General features: G+C 40.4%; 1 protein-coding gene across 15 annotated transcripts in view; it reads right to left on the reverse strand.

Moving 5' to 3' along the window:
• Window positions 1–16,431, reverse strand: part of Grip1 (glutamate receptor interacting protein 1) — a 667,112-nt gene that overhangs the window by 265,561 nt on the left and 385,120 nt on the right. For 2 of the 15 annotated variants that reach the window (XM_045151478.1, XM_004650069.2), the window contains exon 1: window positions 12,731–13,152. The exons of 11 other annotated variants lie outside the window; for them this stretch is intronic. In XM_045151478.1, coding sequence (XP_045007413.1) covers window positions 12,731–12,785 — 55 coding nt within the window. In that variant the 5' untranslated portion in view covers window positions 12,786–13,152. Of the gene's footprint in view, window positions 1–12,730; window positions 13,158–16,431 lie in introns of those variants that run through there. 2 more of the 15 variants (XM_004650070.2, XM_004650071.2) reach the window with 2 other exon arrangements.

A 16,431-nucleotide genomic window follows, 5' to 3' on the forward strand; every position in this document is an offset into this window, starting at 1 on the left:
TCCATCAATTAGCCATTAGAAATGATCCACATTGTTTGAAAGCCATTCTTCAGGTCCTTTGACTTTGATGAAATGTTCCACACTTGATCTTGGCCAAAGGCAGCAAGCAATGATGCAATGTTTTCATTTGGATTAATTGCCTCTATTGTATGACTATCATTTTGGGATATCATTCAGCTGTATGAAGCTAGATTCATTACTTCTTAACTTTAAGACTTTCTTTTTGTCTGGATTCCTATTCTACCCTTGTTTTCCTTAAATTTACTCTCCAACATAGATTTTTTCTGAAGTACGTGTTAAATATAAACATTCTGAATCATTGTATGCCTGAACATGTCATAATTTTAGTCTCATTCTTAGTTCAAGCATTTAAAGCTTTTCTCCCCAGAATCACTGCAGATCTGTGAATCTAGTAAAAGATTAGTCTTTTAGTCATAATTATAGAATATAGAATATAAGAGGGTAGTGTCACTTAGCTTTCCAGACTGCTCCTTCTTTCAAAGCAAACCTTGTTCTCTGCTTTGTTCCTCTGCTGGCTCTGCCTGAATTATTCAACTTTGAAGCTCATCTATGGCTTCACCAAGGGAAGTGTGACACTCATATCCATTTTCCTATGGTCACTCTGGACTGCCATGTTGGCTTTGGTTTGCCTCCTGTCTATCTTTCAGAAAGTTCTGAAAATCTCTGCTCTGTTGCTATCCTTCCCTTGCTGTTCAGAACTGCCACTTTTTACTTCCATGCTATTTGGGATGCAACTCAAGGTGTGTGGTCAGTGTGCCTTTGGCTGTTAACCCTTATACGGGTGTAAGTGTTTAGGCGGAGTAGTTTTAAGTCAAACAAGTAACTAGCATCTCTATAAAATGAATATTGGAAATTAATCATTCTTAAAAACTGGGTTGATTCTGAAACTTCATAACTGAGTCTTCACAGCATATGAACCAAATTTATCACCAAGCCACTTAGAAAACAAAGGCGGTAAATGAAATTGATTTTTGATCTGTATGAAGTCACCTAGCTGGATGGAACAGGAATAGTTCAATTCAATCATAAACTCTGTGGGGGCCTAAATATTCCTCAGATTGAATTCAATTGGGAGTTTCGTCATGCAGAATGTAACAATAGTTCGTCCTTCAGCCTTCACTTCCCTGGTGTTGCTCCTGGCCTATGGCCAGAATCATCTTGCCCGAGTAGACTTTGAAAGGAGGAGGGGAAGGAACTCCTCTCTAGTTAGAAGGGAAATTAGCAGTGTTATAGGATGCAGGAGACCATCAAAACATCCCTGAAGCTTAATTCCTTGTGTGGTATGGAAACCTGAAAGACTGTCTTCAAAAATCAAACATTCAGGTGAAGCTGGGCCTTGTTCCACAGACTGTAACTCTGGCTACTTAGGAAGCTGAGGCAGGAGGATCACAGGTTCAAGGATAACCTACGCAACTTATTGAGACCCTGCCTCAAAAAAATAAAGAGGGCTGGGGATGCGGCTCAGTGGTAGAGTGCCTGCTAGCCGCACAAGGGCCCTCACAAGGGCCCTAGGTTCAATCAGTGCTGGAAAAAGAAAGCTAGCGTGAAGAAGAAGAAAGGCTGTACCTGAGGTATTCTAAGTTTAAATTGAATGTATAAAATGTGTTAATTTAGGAAATTTCTAGATTCAAACACTACCCACTTACTATATATGTAGTAGGTTACATCACTAGGTTACTGACTTATTAAAGTACAGTCCATGGCTGGAGAGATGGCTTAGCGGTTAAGCACTTGCCTGTGAAGCCTAAGGACCCCGGTTCGAGGCTTGGTTCCCCAGGTCCCATGTTAGCCAGATGCACAAGGAGGCGCACATGTCTGGAGTTTGTTTGCAGAGGCTGGAAGCCCTGGCGCGCCCATTCTCTCTCTCCCCTTCTATCTGTCCTTCTCTCTGTGTCTGTCACTCTCAAATAAATAAATAAAAATTAAAAAAAAAGTACAGTCCATCACCCCAGCCAGCTAAATCATTATCACTGGGCATCATTACTTATTAGGGTCCCTAAGTGATTTCTATGCTGAGAAATGTTTCAAGATCCTTGACTTAGGAGTTCCCTTCCCCAAAAAATTATGAATTTTGAGACTCTCCATCTAATTGCCTAAAAATGTCAGTGAGGGTAACATCCTCTACATCTACTTGGAAGACTTCCCCATATGTTTCCTGTAGCTGGGATGGATGACCTCCTCTTGCTGTCCTTAGTCATCTACATTTGCACCCCACCGTATCTCCTTTACCACGACCTGGCTTGTTCTAGGAACCATTCTTTCTCTAGTTGGCGTCTTGCCAAAAATACATATATTATATGTTCAGCATGATTTAAACTTATTATAACATATAAAGAGGGTCTGAGAAGATGGTTCAGTGGATTAAATTCTAGTAGTATCTGAGTTTGATCCCCAGACCCCAGGTAAAAAGCCTGAAACTCGGGCTGGAGAGATGGCTTAGCGGTTAAGCACTTGCATGTGAAGCCTAAGGACCCCGGTTCAAGGCTCGGTTCCCCAGGTCCCACGTTAGCCAGATGCACAAGGGGGCGCACGCATCTGGAGTTCGTTTGCAGAGGCTGGAAGCCCTGGCGCGCCCACTCTCTCTCTCTCCCTCTATCTGTCTTTCCCTCTGTGTCTGTCGCTCTCAAATAAATACATAAAAATACTTAAAAAAAAAAAAAGCCTGAAACTTGCTTCTATAATCCCAACACACACTGAAGCTGTCTGGAGATGGGAGGTGGAGACAAGTGAATCTGAAGGAAGCTCAAAGCCAGCCTAGCGAAGAATAGCAGAGCAAGAATCCAGAGTGGGGACTGCTTCAAATGAGGTGGGCAGGTGAGGACTCACCTGAAAGTTCTTCTATAATCTCCACACATGCACCGTGGCTCATGTGTACCCACACTCACACTTATACCCATAAACACATGCCCACACGTGAACACAAATAAAAACATCAAAAAGCACATGAAATAATTATCAAACATTTTGTTTCCCTCCATTCATTTTTGTTAGCATTATTAGCCTCCATGATACTAGATTTGATCTTTCCTTCTAAGTTATCTGTTTTAAATATTATTTTAAGCTGGGTATGGTGGCACATGCCTTTAATCCCAACACTTGGGAGGCAGAGGTAGGAGGATCGCTGAGAGTGTGTGTGAGGCCACCCTGAGACATAGTGAATTCCAGGTCAGCCTGAGCCAGGGTGAAACCCTTCCTCAAAAAACAAAAGGAAAAAACAAGCACAAATTTTTAAAAAATGTGTCTTATTTATTTATTTGAGAGAGAGAGAGACAGAGAGGTAGAGAGAGAGAGGAAGAGAGAAAGGAGGGGGGCAGTGAGAGAATGGCCATGCCCGCGCCTCTAACCACTGCAATCTAACAGCAGATGCATGGACCACCTTGCACATCTGATTCTTTATGTGGTTACTAGGGAAATCTAACCTGAGTCCTTTGGCTTTGCAGGCAAGCGCTTTAACCACTGATCAGTCTCCCCAGCTCCTAAGTCACCTTAGTTGTGAGAATGTGATATTTATGACAAGCCTACAGCCAATATATTACAAAATGGTGAAAAAACGGAAGCTTTTCCACTAAAATCAGGAACAAGAAAAGGGTGTCCATTGTCCCCACTTTTATGTAATATAGTACTGGAAGTCTTATCCATAGCAGTAAGGCAAGAGACACACATAAATTGGATACAAATTGGAAAGGAAGAGATCAAGTTATCATTATTTGCAGATGACATGATTCTATACATAAAGGACCCTAACGACTCTACCAGCCAACTGTTAGAGCTGATAAACACCTATAGCCATGTATCAGGATCCAAAATAAATACACAGAAATCAGTAGTCTTCCTATATGCTAACAACAAACGCACAGAGGATGAAATCAGAGAATCACTCCCATTCCCAATTGCATCAAAGAAAATAAAGCACCTTGGAATAAACCTAACCAAGGAAGTAAAGGATCTCTACAATGAAAACTATAAAACACTCAAGCGAGAAATTGCAGAAGACACTAGAAAGTGGAGAAACATCCTTTGTTCCTGGATTGGAAGAATCAATACTGTGAAAATGGCAATCTTACTAAAAGCAATCTATACATTTAATGCAATCCCCATCAAAGTTCCAATGGCATTCTTCACAGAAATAGACATAACAATCCAAAATTTCATTTGTAATCACAAAAAACCTTGAATATCTAAAATAATACTGAGCAACAAAAATAAGGCAGGCAGTATCACCATACCTGATTCTAACCTATACTACAGAGCCACAGTAACAAAAGCAGCATGGTACTGGCATGAAAGCAGATATGTAGAAAAATGGAACAGAATAGAGGACCCAGATGTAAGTCCAGGTAGCTATAGCCGCCTGATATTTGATTAAAAAAAATGTCAAAAATACTCATTGGAGAAAAGACAGCCTCTTCAGCAAATGGTGCTGGGAAAATGATATATATCTGTAGAAGGATGAAAATAGATCCTTCTCTCTCTCCATCCACAAGAATTAGGTCCAAATGGATTAAAGACCTTAACATCAGACCTGAAACTCTAAAACTGCTAGAGGAAAAAGTAGGGGAAACCCTTCAACATATTGGTCTTGGCAAAGACTTTCTAAATACAACCCCAATTATTCAGGCAATAAACCACAGATTAACCACTGAGACCTCAAGAAATTACAAAGATTTGGTACTGCAAAGGACATGTGAATAAAGCAAAGAGGCAACTTACAGAATGGGGAAAAATCTTTGCCAACTATATATCTGATAGAGGATTAATATCTAGGATATACAAAGAACTCAAAAAGTTAAATAATAAGAAATCAAAGAAGCCAATTAAAAAAAGGGGCTATGGAGCTAAATAGAAAGTTCTCAAAAGAACAAATATGGATGGCATATAAGCATCTAAAAAAAATGTTCTACATCCCTAATCATCAGGGAAATGCAGATTAAAACTACATTGAGGGGCTGGAGAGATGGCTGAGCGGTTAAGCGCTTGCCTGTGAAGCCTAAGGACCCTGGTTCGAGGCTCGGTTCCCCAGGTCCCACGTTAGCCAGATGCACAAGGGGGCGCACGTGTCTGGAGTTCGTTTGCAGAGGCTGGAAGCCCTGGCACGCCCATTCCCTCTCTCTCCCTCTGTCTTTCTCTCTGTGTCTGTCGCTCTCAAATAAATAAATAATTAATTAAAAAAAAAACTACATTGAGATTCCATCTCACTCCTGTCAGATTGGCTACCATCATGAAAACAAATGAGCATAAATGCTGGTGGGGATGCAGAAAAAGAGGAAGCCTTCTACACTGTTGGTGGGAATGCAATCTGGTCCAGGCATTGTGAAAATCAGTGTGGAGGTTCCTAAGACAGCTAAAAATTGATCTACCATATGACCCAGCTATAGCACTCCTAGGCATATATCCTAAGGACTCATCTCATTTCCTTATGTGCTCAACCATGTTTATTGCCTCTGAATTCATAATACCTGGGAAGTGGAACCAGCCTAGATGTTCCTCAACTGATGAGTGGATAATGAAGATATGGCACATTTATACAATGGTATTCTACTCAGCAGTAAAGAAAAATGAAGTTATGAAATTTTCAGGAAAATGGATGGATCTGGAAAGGATTATACTAAGTGAGGTAACCCAGGCCCAGAAAATTTCCCAATTCTTCATTGTATTCTTTATGAGTCCATTTACTTAATTGCCTAACTTGAGTTATTGGCATTTCCCACATTTTCTAATAGCCTAAGAAATGTTTTCTAAATGTCACCACTGACCCAAGTATTTCAGGTTGATTTGTTTTGAGTGCTTTTTGTAAAGGCAAGGTCAAAGTTTCTCTTTATATCTGAAAGATGAAATAACATTCACTAAGAAGATGCATGTAATTAACATGTGAGTGCATTTTTTTCTTTGAGATAAATTTGTGAATTTTTTTTAAATTTTATTTATTTATTTATTTATTTGAGAGCGACAGACACAGAGAGAAAGACAGATAGAGGCAGAGAGAGAGAATGGGCGCACCAGGGCTTCCAGCCTCTGCAAACGAACTCCAGATGCGTGCGCCCCCTTGTGCATCTGGCTAATGTGGGACCTGGGGAACCGAGCCTCGAACCGGGGTCCTTAGGCTTCACAGGCAAGCGCTTAACCGCTACGCCATCTCTCCAGCCCAAATTTGTGAATTTTAATAACAATTACAAAAGCTATCAATCAAGTAGTATGATTAGATATAGTATAGACTAGCTTTAGATTAATACATAATTTTTATTTGTACAGGCAAAATGATGCTAAGAAATTAAATATCAGGGAGAAAATGGAAAAAAAAAGATGGAATCCAAACATGACCACTCTTCTAGAACTCCAATTATTTTCAAAAGAAAAAAACATTTTTTTCAAATAGGAGAGAATTATCAGAATATATTTCTGTCCAAATGAATTAAAATTTATGAAGATAAATATTTCAGATAAATTAACTTCAATAAAACGTCAAATAAATTTGACCTATTATAGAAAGAACAAAGTTATACAGAATAGTTTTTTTTCTTTTTTGTTTTTTACTCCGTGTGCATGTATTGTGAGAGGGTATCACTATGTAGATGAGCTGGCTTTGAACTCTTGAACTACTTGTCTCCAAATGCTGGAAATATAGGCCTGAACCACCAAACACCCAAAGAAAGCAGTTTTCACCAGTGAATTTTTTTCATGCTCTGATGAAAAAACAAAGAAATAAACAAACAAGCAAACAAATGGAGATTCAGGGCAGAGTATCAGTAGGTTTTGCTTGGTTTTGTTTTGTTTTTGCATATGCACAAAAATGGGAGCACCAGCACCGAATCATACATCTTCTAATTTCCAAGCCTACCTTAACCCCCCGCCTACCCAAATTCCTTGTAGAATACTGAGGGATTACTGAAAAACTGCTTTGGCTGGTTTCTCTTTGTTACTCTACAAGGACAAGTGGATGGTCCCCTTCTTTCGCCTCACATAGAAAAGGTAATGACAAATTAAAAAGTTGGTCCTCAGTCCCTCCTCTCTGCCAAACTTGCAGCCTTAGAGATGCCCTTTGATGTCTCTGAACTGCTGCTTTTTCAATCTGTACAATGGAGAAACGGCAATAATATTATGAAGGATGAGTGAGCCACGGCACAGAATATGTTTGGCGACGTGACTGGCACATGCTAGACACTTGGTAAGTGTGGGCTAGTCTTACTCTTATCCTCCCTCCTATACATTTTCCCAAAGTATGCAAGTTAATAAACCGGAGAACCTATCCTAAGGTGGCCTTCCTTCCCCAGCAGTAAACCTGTTTATGGTCCCTGATCAGATCCAATCATCTAAAAAGGGTTGAACTCCTTTCTGGTTCGAATGCAGTATAGCCAAAGACTCCCCTGGAGGGCAAGAATGCCCTGCAAGAAAGGCAAGCATTTCTAGCATGCCATGTCTCTTCAGAAGATGGAGGAGAACATATACACTACTGTGACAAGCCTAACTAGTTTTACAAAAAAAAGAAAAGAAAAAAAGTCATTCCAATAGGGAATAAAGCGGTCTAGGGCACTGTACAATTTAAACCCCTCAGAGTATTAGCTCAAAGGCCCAGTAAGAAATCCCTCACACATAGCCAACTCCATGTGGACACTACTGTGAGAACAGCAACACCTGTTGGGGGTCTGGTTTCCACGTTCTCCTATTCAAGTGGGGTCCCTCTGCTCGTGAGATACGTATGTGCCATGCTCTAGCAGGATATCAGACTTTAACCAAATAAGACAACCGTAATTTGCAAATCATTTAAACGTGCATATGATTTTTTTAAGTGTGTAGGCTGAATTAATAAATCAGTTAAATAAGCTACCTGTGGATGTATGAAATTAAGACTAGAGCTATAGGCGAAAGGACGTGTTTTCAGGTGAGGTGTGAAGAGGGGTGGGAAGTTAATGGGGTGGAGAGATACAGTCAGTCTGTTCCAGATGGCAGGGTCTGCCAGAGGAGGCCAGCAAGGGTTGGCAGAAGGGGTGGGGATAGGGAGACAACCGAAATGAGATCCAGCAGAGAGCCAGCATTCTCAACCCAGATGCTAATCAACTGTGAGTTGTAGCACGGGGTGGAAGAGGGACTACTAGGGGAGAATACTGAAGGAGCCATGAGACTAGACCCAGGCGGAGGGGACGTGCGGAGGGGCCTATACCACAAACTCGAGCCTACCAAAAAGGCAACACCCACGCTCAGTGCAACGTGACTAGCTCAAGGGCTGATAAGGATATGCTTGGATTAAAAGACTGTGCATACACGAAGAGATGAGAAAAATTTCCTTTCATTGACAAAAAATTAAATATGTTGCTATATTGGATTGAGATTACGCATGGAAAATTAATTTCTCAATTGGAGAATTTTTAAACATTGGATAAGGGTGAAGGATTCTCACAGCTTAAAGAGACTCAGAGGTCACTTGAATAATTCTTCAAAAGATAACCAGGCATGCCTCAGAGAGACTGTTCTCATAGGAGAGAATTAAGAATAAGGTTACTGGCTGTCAAAAGTAGTTGAGTTTCAGTCTCTCTTGAGACAAGGCCTAGATGAATGTCTGACCTTCTCTTTCAAGCATGATGACAGCGTGACTGGGGCAGGTGTAAGGAGCAGAGACAAGAAAGGAAGAGAATCTTGGTATGATCACAACACACAGTTTCTTCATTGTGCTCGGTGCCAGTGGTTGAAGCAATACCCACGCATGTCTAGGCAGTAGAAAAGAAGGATATTAAGGTCAGAAGGAGTAAGGCAGGGAGGGGAACAAAAGTGGGATGCACTGCAGGGAGCAGTGCAACTGTCTCACTCCAACGGCCCATTGGGATGAAGGCCAACAGAGCTGCCTATAATCAGTTCATGGGGTAGGAGCTGAGATCGATCGTTCTAGGACATGTGTATGCTTTGGGAGAGACAGGAAGAGAATGCAAATAGAAAATAAAATGGTATTTTAGGCCAGCTGTAATGAAAACTTTTTAAATCTACACAGGAAGACATTAATTTTGGACAAGAGTTTTGAGCCAGTATGAAGAATTCAGTGATGTTCAGTGGATGAATACAAAACCATAAAGGTAACCAGGACCACACTTCCAGCGGAAGGTCCACAAGTATTAATTGGCTGATGTCAACACTGGCAAAGGAAAGCATGGGAAAGGCAAGTGTAAAGGCCAGTAGACCATAAAAACTCAGGTCTCTGAACTAAAAACAGTGTCCAAGAAAGCAGGAGAGTCACCAGTTATCACTACAGAAAGGAAATGTGTGCATGCGAGGCCAGCCTGTCTCAAGAAAGCTTAAAAACAATCATGACAAGAGGAAAAGAACAAAGCCTGCAGAAGCCCTGGGAGTATCTTCCATTCTCTAGGAATTCACCCACTCCTGAGGTACTGTACCCCTGAGCTGAATAAACAGGGCTCTCAGAGGTAAACAGTTGGCATAGGTAGGTGCCAAGAAATATAGCCTGCCTCATTTAAGAAAACCCCTTTGTCAGCTGTGTATAGAAGGCTCAGAAAATGCTACTTTGAGATTTGACTCCAAGGCTAGACACATCTCAGCGTGGAGGGAGGGAAACCAGCTGTGGCATGACAGAACCTCTTCTCTAGATTTCACTCAGGAGCCAAAGAATACTTCTGACAGCGGTGGGTCTTTCAGTGACTCAAGGGTTCCTGTCATAATGGCACGGGCAGGCCTTTGGTTATTTTCTTCTTTTTTGCCCTTCACTGGCAGCAGCAAAACAAAGGCACAAAGCTGTAACAGTTGCTTGGAACCTTAATAAGAAAAAGAGATTCAATCCCCAAGTCTGAGACGTGCTAAATTCAACTGAAATACGTTCCACTCTAACACTGTGGGTCATGTACCCACATGGGGTGACTCACATTTGTCTAGAGCAAACATATTATATAGGCACAAATCATAACTCAAATGGGGGAAATGTATTTATTAACCTATGATAATTTGATTACAAATATCTGATACATCTATGAAATATACCAGCCTAGATTCTAAAGTAAAGACATCAGTGGCTAGCACATTCTGTGTCCTGAATTATTTGTTTGTTAAATGGATAACATATAACCATAGAACAAAAAGAGTGAGAAAAATACTAAGAGTACTTTATAAGAAAATAGTTTTCATTTATTTGCCTTCTTTTCTCCTCAAGAGAGTTAGAAAGACATTGCATTGGCCATACTGCTTTTGCTAAGTTGACATCAGCTCCTAGCTTGGAAGACATAAAGCAAACCTTCCTCTTCCTAAGATCTACAAAGGCATTTGCTGTAACAGACCTACGAAAGCTCTTAAAGCATTTCCTAAGCACCCCCAGAAAATTAAAATGTTCTACTACTTTCAACTAGTCAATTCATGTTCACAGTCAGTTTCTAAGTATCTCCTAGGTACAAGGCACTGTGCTTAGTTTCTGGGAGAGTGAGGATCAGGTGAAGTCCTCAGTGGAAGAAGCATGAGTTTGAGTGTTGAGTGTGAGCGTGCAGGAATTGTGTGGGTGGGAAGAATGGATAGAAAAAAAAAAAAAAAACCACCTTATTTTAGTGCATACCCATCCTCATCTCAACATACCCAAAGAGAGGAACACAAGGTTGTAATGCCATATAGTCTTTGGTTTGATTACCATAGTCTAAAAGAATATCTCTGTGTGTCTAGGTGGTTTTGGAACTCAGGAAGTCCATTTGGAATAATGGGTGACACTGAGTAACACTGGAGAGACTTGAATTTTGACAAGACTGTGTGAATGGCAAAGTGAGGCACTATGTCATTCAAGAATTTTTTGTTGTTGTTGCAAACACGTGAGCTCCAGTCAAACACAAAGAACCAGTTATAGTAAGTTGATTATGCAGTAGAGATTTTATTTTAGTCATGAATTGGCAGCCTTAAGTTGAATGCCAGATAATTATAGCAGATATAAAGATTTGGAAGAAAGAATGAAGTAATAACTACAAAGAAAATCTGCACTTTCCTCCCTTATTTAGGTCTTCAGACACCATTCAGTAATCATTTACATCTCTTGTCAGTGTGGGAGATTTATGCTTCTATAGAAACCAGGAAAGTAGAAAAAGTTAAAAATGTTTATAAACACTAAAAATTGTTTAGATTCTCTCTCATCTCTCTCTGTCTCTCTCACTCTCTCTAATTTTTTTTTAAAAAAATTGTTTAGATTCACCTTCCTTCTTGAATGTAGAACTTATGAGAGAATTTCTGATTCCTAGAATGCAAATACTATTTTTGTATTACAAGAAGGCCATAGATTTCTCAACATCAAGATAAGTAAATGCCAAAATGAGCTAAGAAAAGAAATTTATTTTAAAGAATTACAAACCTTTTTTCTTTAAATCTTAGCCAAACCCCTAACATAAAGGTTAGGCATTAATTGTAAGTTCTAAACAGAAATTGTACATGACTACCAATTTCAAAGGGTAGAGTTAAAGTAGAATCCGCAGCCCCATGCTTACAGCTTCCTGATTTCAACTAGATAGTATTTCCTGCATTTCTCCCACAGTACCTTTTAAAGACTCCCTCTGCTACACACAACCTGGAAATGCATTTGCTAAGTTCGTCCATAGGATTTATTCTCTTTCCTGGTATTGACTCCAGATCTATTTCTTGCGATTTTTTTTTTGTGCTCATTCTTCTCCAAATAAAATATTAATTGCATTTTTAGCTGCACTGCTGGTGATCAAAGGACTCTGATACATCAAACTAAACTGATAGAAACAGCATCCATTAACATATTTATAGGTTCAGAGCTTCTAGAACATAATTACATCCATTAATTACTTGACAGTACTCTATTACAGGCTAAAAATGAAAGACATTTACGGCTGCCTACTTTTACTTAGAGTGAACTTTCTTTTCGAATAATAAATTTTCTCTGAAGAAGAGTCTATCCAGAGGAAGTAAGGCAGGAGGACCTCACATGCTGCTGTGTCTGCAAGACAGGGTTTAAAGCAACCGTTCACTAACTTTGTAATAGAAAGAATAAAGTCGGTAAGATGGCAAGGCTAGAGCGATTTCGAGGAGAAACATATTTTAAATGTTACAGAGAGATTTCATTAATATTTTAGAGTGGGAAGAGAGACCATCTCAAGCCAATAAATCTTGATGTTAAGATACGAAGCAATGATGTTTACTTTCAAATGAACTTCTTCAAATATCACAGAGGATCAACACATTTTTGGATTACCTACACATTAGAGCATATAACTCTAACACATAATAAAAATTAAAGCTGTCCTGGGTAAACGCTCACAAGACGTTGGAAATTAATTGAGTCAACAATTATTCTGTGAACTGAGCATCTGGGCAAGTGCCGAAGCTGCCAGATGCATTCAGTGCCTGTTTCCCAGGAAGGGCACTAGCACGTACTTGACTCCTCTTGACCAGTTAATCAGCATGCAAAATGACGGCTTCCCGTAATAACTTCAGCACCGGACCCAGACACATTTGCTTTTCAGTGAGGAATGAAGTCATTTAAAAAAAAAAAAAAAAAACTGTACAAGCTCATTTCACAATTGCAGCATGAATACAGCCAGAATGAAAGGGCAGGAAGCAAAGATGAGTCTACCTGTACGTCTATCTGTGCATATTTCTCAGAGTTCTTTGTTGCCTGACAATAAATTCTAAAGGCAGTCATATTTGAAAGTAAAAACCATCAGACTGTTTCTAGGATGCCGCGATGGACTGGCTGAGTGAATAACAAGGAAAGCAGGATTACCTTTGGTAAGTCGCCTCAGAATTTGACAGCGGCATTTAAAAGAGACAGCTATCATTCTTCCTCACTGCTCTCTCTGGCAAAGTGTACTCAGGGCTCTGCTCGGGTGGCTGCGGCGGCAGATAGCAGCATAGGAGTCTTTGCGCACATACCAGGAGAAAGGTAGTCCCAGTGGGGAGTGACAAAGCTTAATTCCTCTTGGCTGATGCAGAGGTCCGCTACATGTCATCTGGCAGAGCTGTGTCATTCACTACTACTACCACCCCTGCCCTCCACAGCCACCTCCCCCCTGTGTGAGCACAATGGCTTAGAAAGTAAGGCTGTTTCGATAGTAACAAAGCACCAAATTGTAGAAAGCAGGGACAATGCTGGGAGAGGAGCCATTCCATAAATCGAACACTAAGCACTGTGCATGAATTCTGTCTCCGGCACAGCCTTTGGATTCCAGCCCCAGTTCAGCCACCTCCAGCCTTTCTGTCTCAGCAGCAAACCCTGCCCTTTAGCGGGCTCTTTTAATGGGGAGAGCAAGAGAAATACTTTATGCTTACTTTAGGAAGAAATGTGCTCATGATATCCACTGTTCACTTAGCAGCAACAAATAAAGGAGGGCAAAGGAGCTTATGTTTGGGATAGAGGAGAGAATCGTGCTTTTGCCTATAGACAGGATGCAGACCTTTGATAGAGCCAGCAAAAGCTCTTTGGCACTTTTCAGATCTGAGGGTCAAGTCAGTGCAGGTGTCTAGGTAGAATGCAAGAAGAGCTGAGGGAAGAGGTCCAGGAGAGTTGGACCAGCAGGTAAACAGAGTCCCAGCCCTTTTAATCCCCATTTAAAAAAAAATGCCCCAGCTGGAGAGCAATACAGTCAAGATTGTTTCTAAAGATTCCAGGAATAATAGCAAACAAAGCCAAGTACTTCTATTTTTAATGTACCTATTATTCTATTTCTCTAACTGCCTCCCCTAAGCCATTCTTGTCATTATGCAAATAAAACAGGCTTGCAACACAGCAGATATTGGCAAGTCTCTGCTCTAGTGAAGAGCAAATTAACAAACCCTTCACAATCCATTCACAAAGTGACAAGGAGGCGGAGCTCATTTCTTCATCTGCCAGCACCAGCCTACTTCTGACACAGTCACTACACACTGACATCCAGTGTGGAATTTTAATCAAAATCTAGAAGTCTCTCACAGGAGTTAACACAAACATTCAGGGGGAAAAAAAATCAGACAGTTGGTCAGAAACTTGAAAAAAAAAAAAGAGAGAATCCATTCATTAGTCTATGAAAATATATATCAGTGTCTAAACTATTTGATTAATAACTTTAGAATTATGAATTATTCATACAATTTTATTCTTTACTGTTCACACTGTTAGAAAAGAGCCTTTCAATCTGGTTTCTAAAATATCTTCCATGATTCCAAATTTAGTGATAGAGTTTTTTCTTCTTCATTCACAAACCCACATTAACTTAGAGTTTTACTCCACTGATATGAAAATACACATGTTTTCATTGAGTCCAAATGAATAATAATGTATATGTGAGAAGCAGCTGAATATCATAAGCAACAACAAAATCCCCTTTTCAAGGATGATCTATCTGAAACAATCAGCTATCAATAAGAAAGAAATTTTTATAACAGGCCCAATTAGTATAAATATTTAAAAAAATAATTAAATCACATACAATTTTCATTTCTTTTAGGTAATCCCTAGAAATATTTCAGCCTCCTTGATATTTTTTTTTTTTTGTTCTAAGCAGAAATACACCTTGGTGTCACAGAATTGGATTGTTAGTTAGGGTGAGATGAATACTTACAGTCATCTTTTACCAAGAGCCTTCCTCAATCTAGCATCTTTCCTCGAAGCCAGGCACTCACAATATGCAGCTGTCAAGTAGAGTTAGTGCAATCTTACTCATAGAACATCACCTCTCTGGACCCTCTGACTAATGTCTACCCAAATAGAACTCAAAATCCCATAGGAATCCCATGGCCCTCTTCTATTACATAGCCTTGGATCTAATTTTGCTTCTTCTTCAGGCTACAATGAGCAAGTATTTCCCCTTTACTAGCACATCTAATTTTTTTTTAAAGCTCTGTCCTGTGGTCCTAAGAAAGATCTTCAGAAATATTAAATGTCTTCTTTTCCTGGAGGAGAAATAATCCATCGTGGAGAGCCTTGAAAGACTCCTAAGGGCCCAGACTCAGGGATATTTTCTCTTTGCATAGTATGAAGCCAAATCACGTATATCCTACTAGCCTATTTGGTCTCAGCTCCAGACATGAACCTTCTGAAACAAAAGCCCTTTCCAAGACATGAAGGAATCTGCTATGTAGTCTTACCTCCTTCCAATTTTGGCCCCTCCATTATCAAGAGATCACCATGGGAGTGATTCCCAGAGAAGCATTCTTGCTGAAATAAACCCTTTGCTTTCTTGCTGCCTGACCCATGCTGAGCCTCAGACCTTCAACTTCTGCATAATACAAGCCTCCCTAAGGTGCAAGTTTTCTAACTCAACTCACTGACTAAGTAAGTAACCTGTGGTAAGCCAAAGGTCTCAAATGCTCAAGGCAACTTGTGGAACTGGCCCACAATCTCCTAACATGGATCCTCTGGGATGAATGGCCTACATTTCTTGCCCAGCAATTTAATATATGCACATATTTTGGGTTCTTGTAAGCACCCTTGTCATTTGTGGTGGCTTAGCCTTATAGGATGTCCTCTGAGAGACATCAAGTAGGAGCTACAGAAGTATAAAGCAGGTGCAATGGTACAAGATTTATATGTGCTTAAACTCCACATAATCAAGAGGACCTATTCACAAGAAATACTTCTGTTTAAAGCAACAGCAAAATAAATGCACACATCTAGTGTTCATCTGCAGTGGCTAGAGACCCTGGCATGCCCATTTCCTCCCTCCCTCCCTTCCTCTCTCTCTCTCTCTCTCTCTCTCTCTCTCTCTCTCTCTCTCTCTCTCTCTCTTATGAATAAAAAAGAAAAAGTCATCCAGATTGGGGGATGATAGGGCTTGGGGGGTGGAATTCAGTTTACAGTCCTTTAAGTGCAGTTACATTTGATGACCGACAGGAGGCGCCAGGAGTCTGCTTCTCTACAGCCTTGCTCTCAGATCAAGTCCATGTTCACCTGCAGCACAGACAACCTGTGTCCAGGCCTCTGTGACCAGAGAAGCCACAATCATGTGGCAGTTAAGACTACTGAGGGCCATGTGTGTGCCACAGCTGTCTCTTCTGACTGATGGTTTCTGTTACGTTCTTTTAAAGTCTTTTGAATATCGCCGCCATTGATGATAACGTACTGATTTCATGATAGGATGGGGCAATGGGTGGCATGGACAAAATTAAAAAAAAAACAATGAAATGCTTGGCTCAAGGATTCTAGTGTGTCCCTAAAGTGTCCACAGCCCAGCAGAAGCATGGGCACACACAGCACACTGTTCAGTTTGGCTAGCTTTACTCTCTGCCAATTCTTTCATTGTGTCCTATGTCACAGCTCCACCTCCAAGTTCTATTTCTGTGCATTCATGGGGTCTTCTCATTATTATCAACCAGGGCGTCATCTTAAACTGCAGGACTCTTTCCATCTACCAACTCCCAGGGGTTTATTTAAAATCAAACAGTGAGGTTAACTCTATAAAGAAGTACCCAATTCTTGGATGTCATTAAGAATCAAATGGCTTAAAATGA

Source organism: Jaculus jaculus, chromosome 6, assembly GCF_020740685.1.
Source record: "Jaculus jaculus isolate mJacJac1 chromosome 6, mJacJac1.mat.Y.cur, whole genome shotgun sequence".
NCBI lineage: Eukaryota > Metazoa > Chordata > Mammalia > Rodentia > Dipodidae > Jaculus > Jaculus jaculus.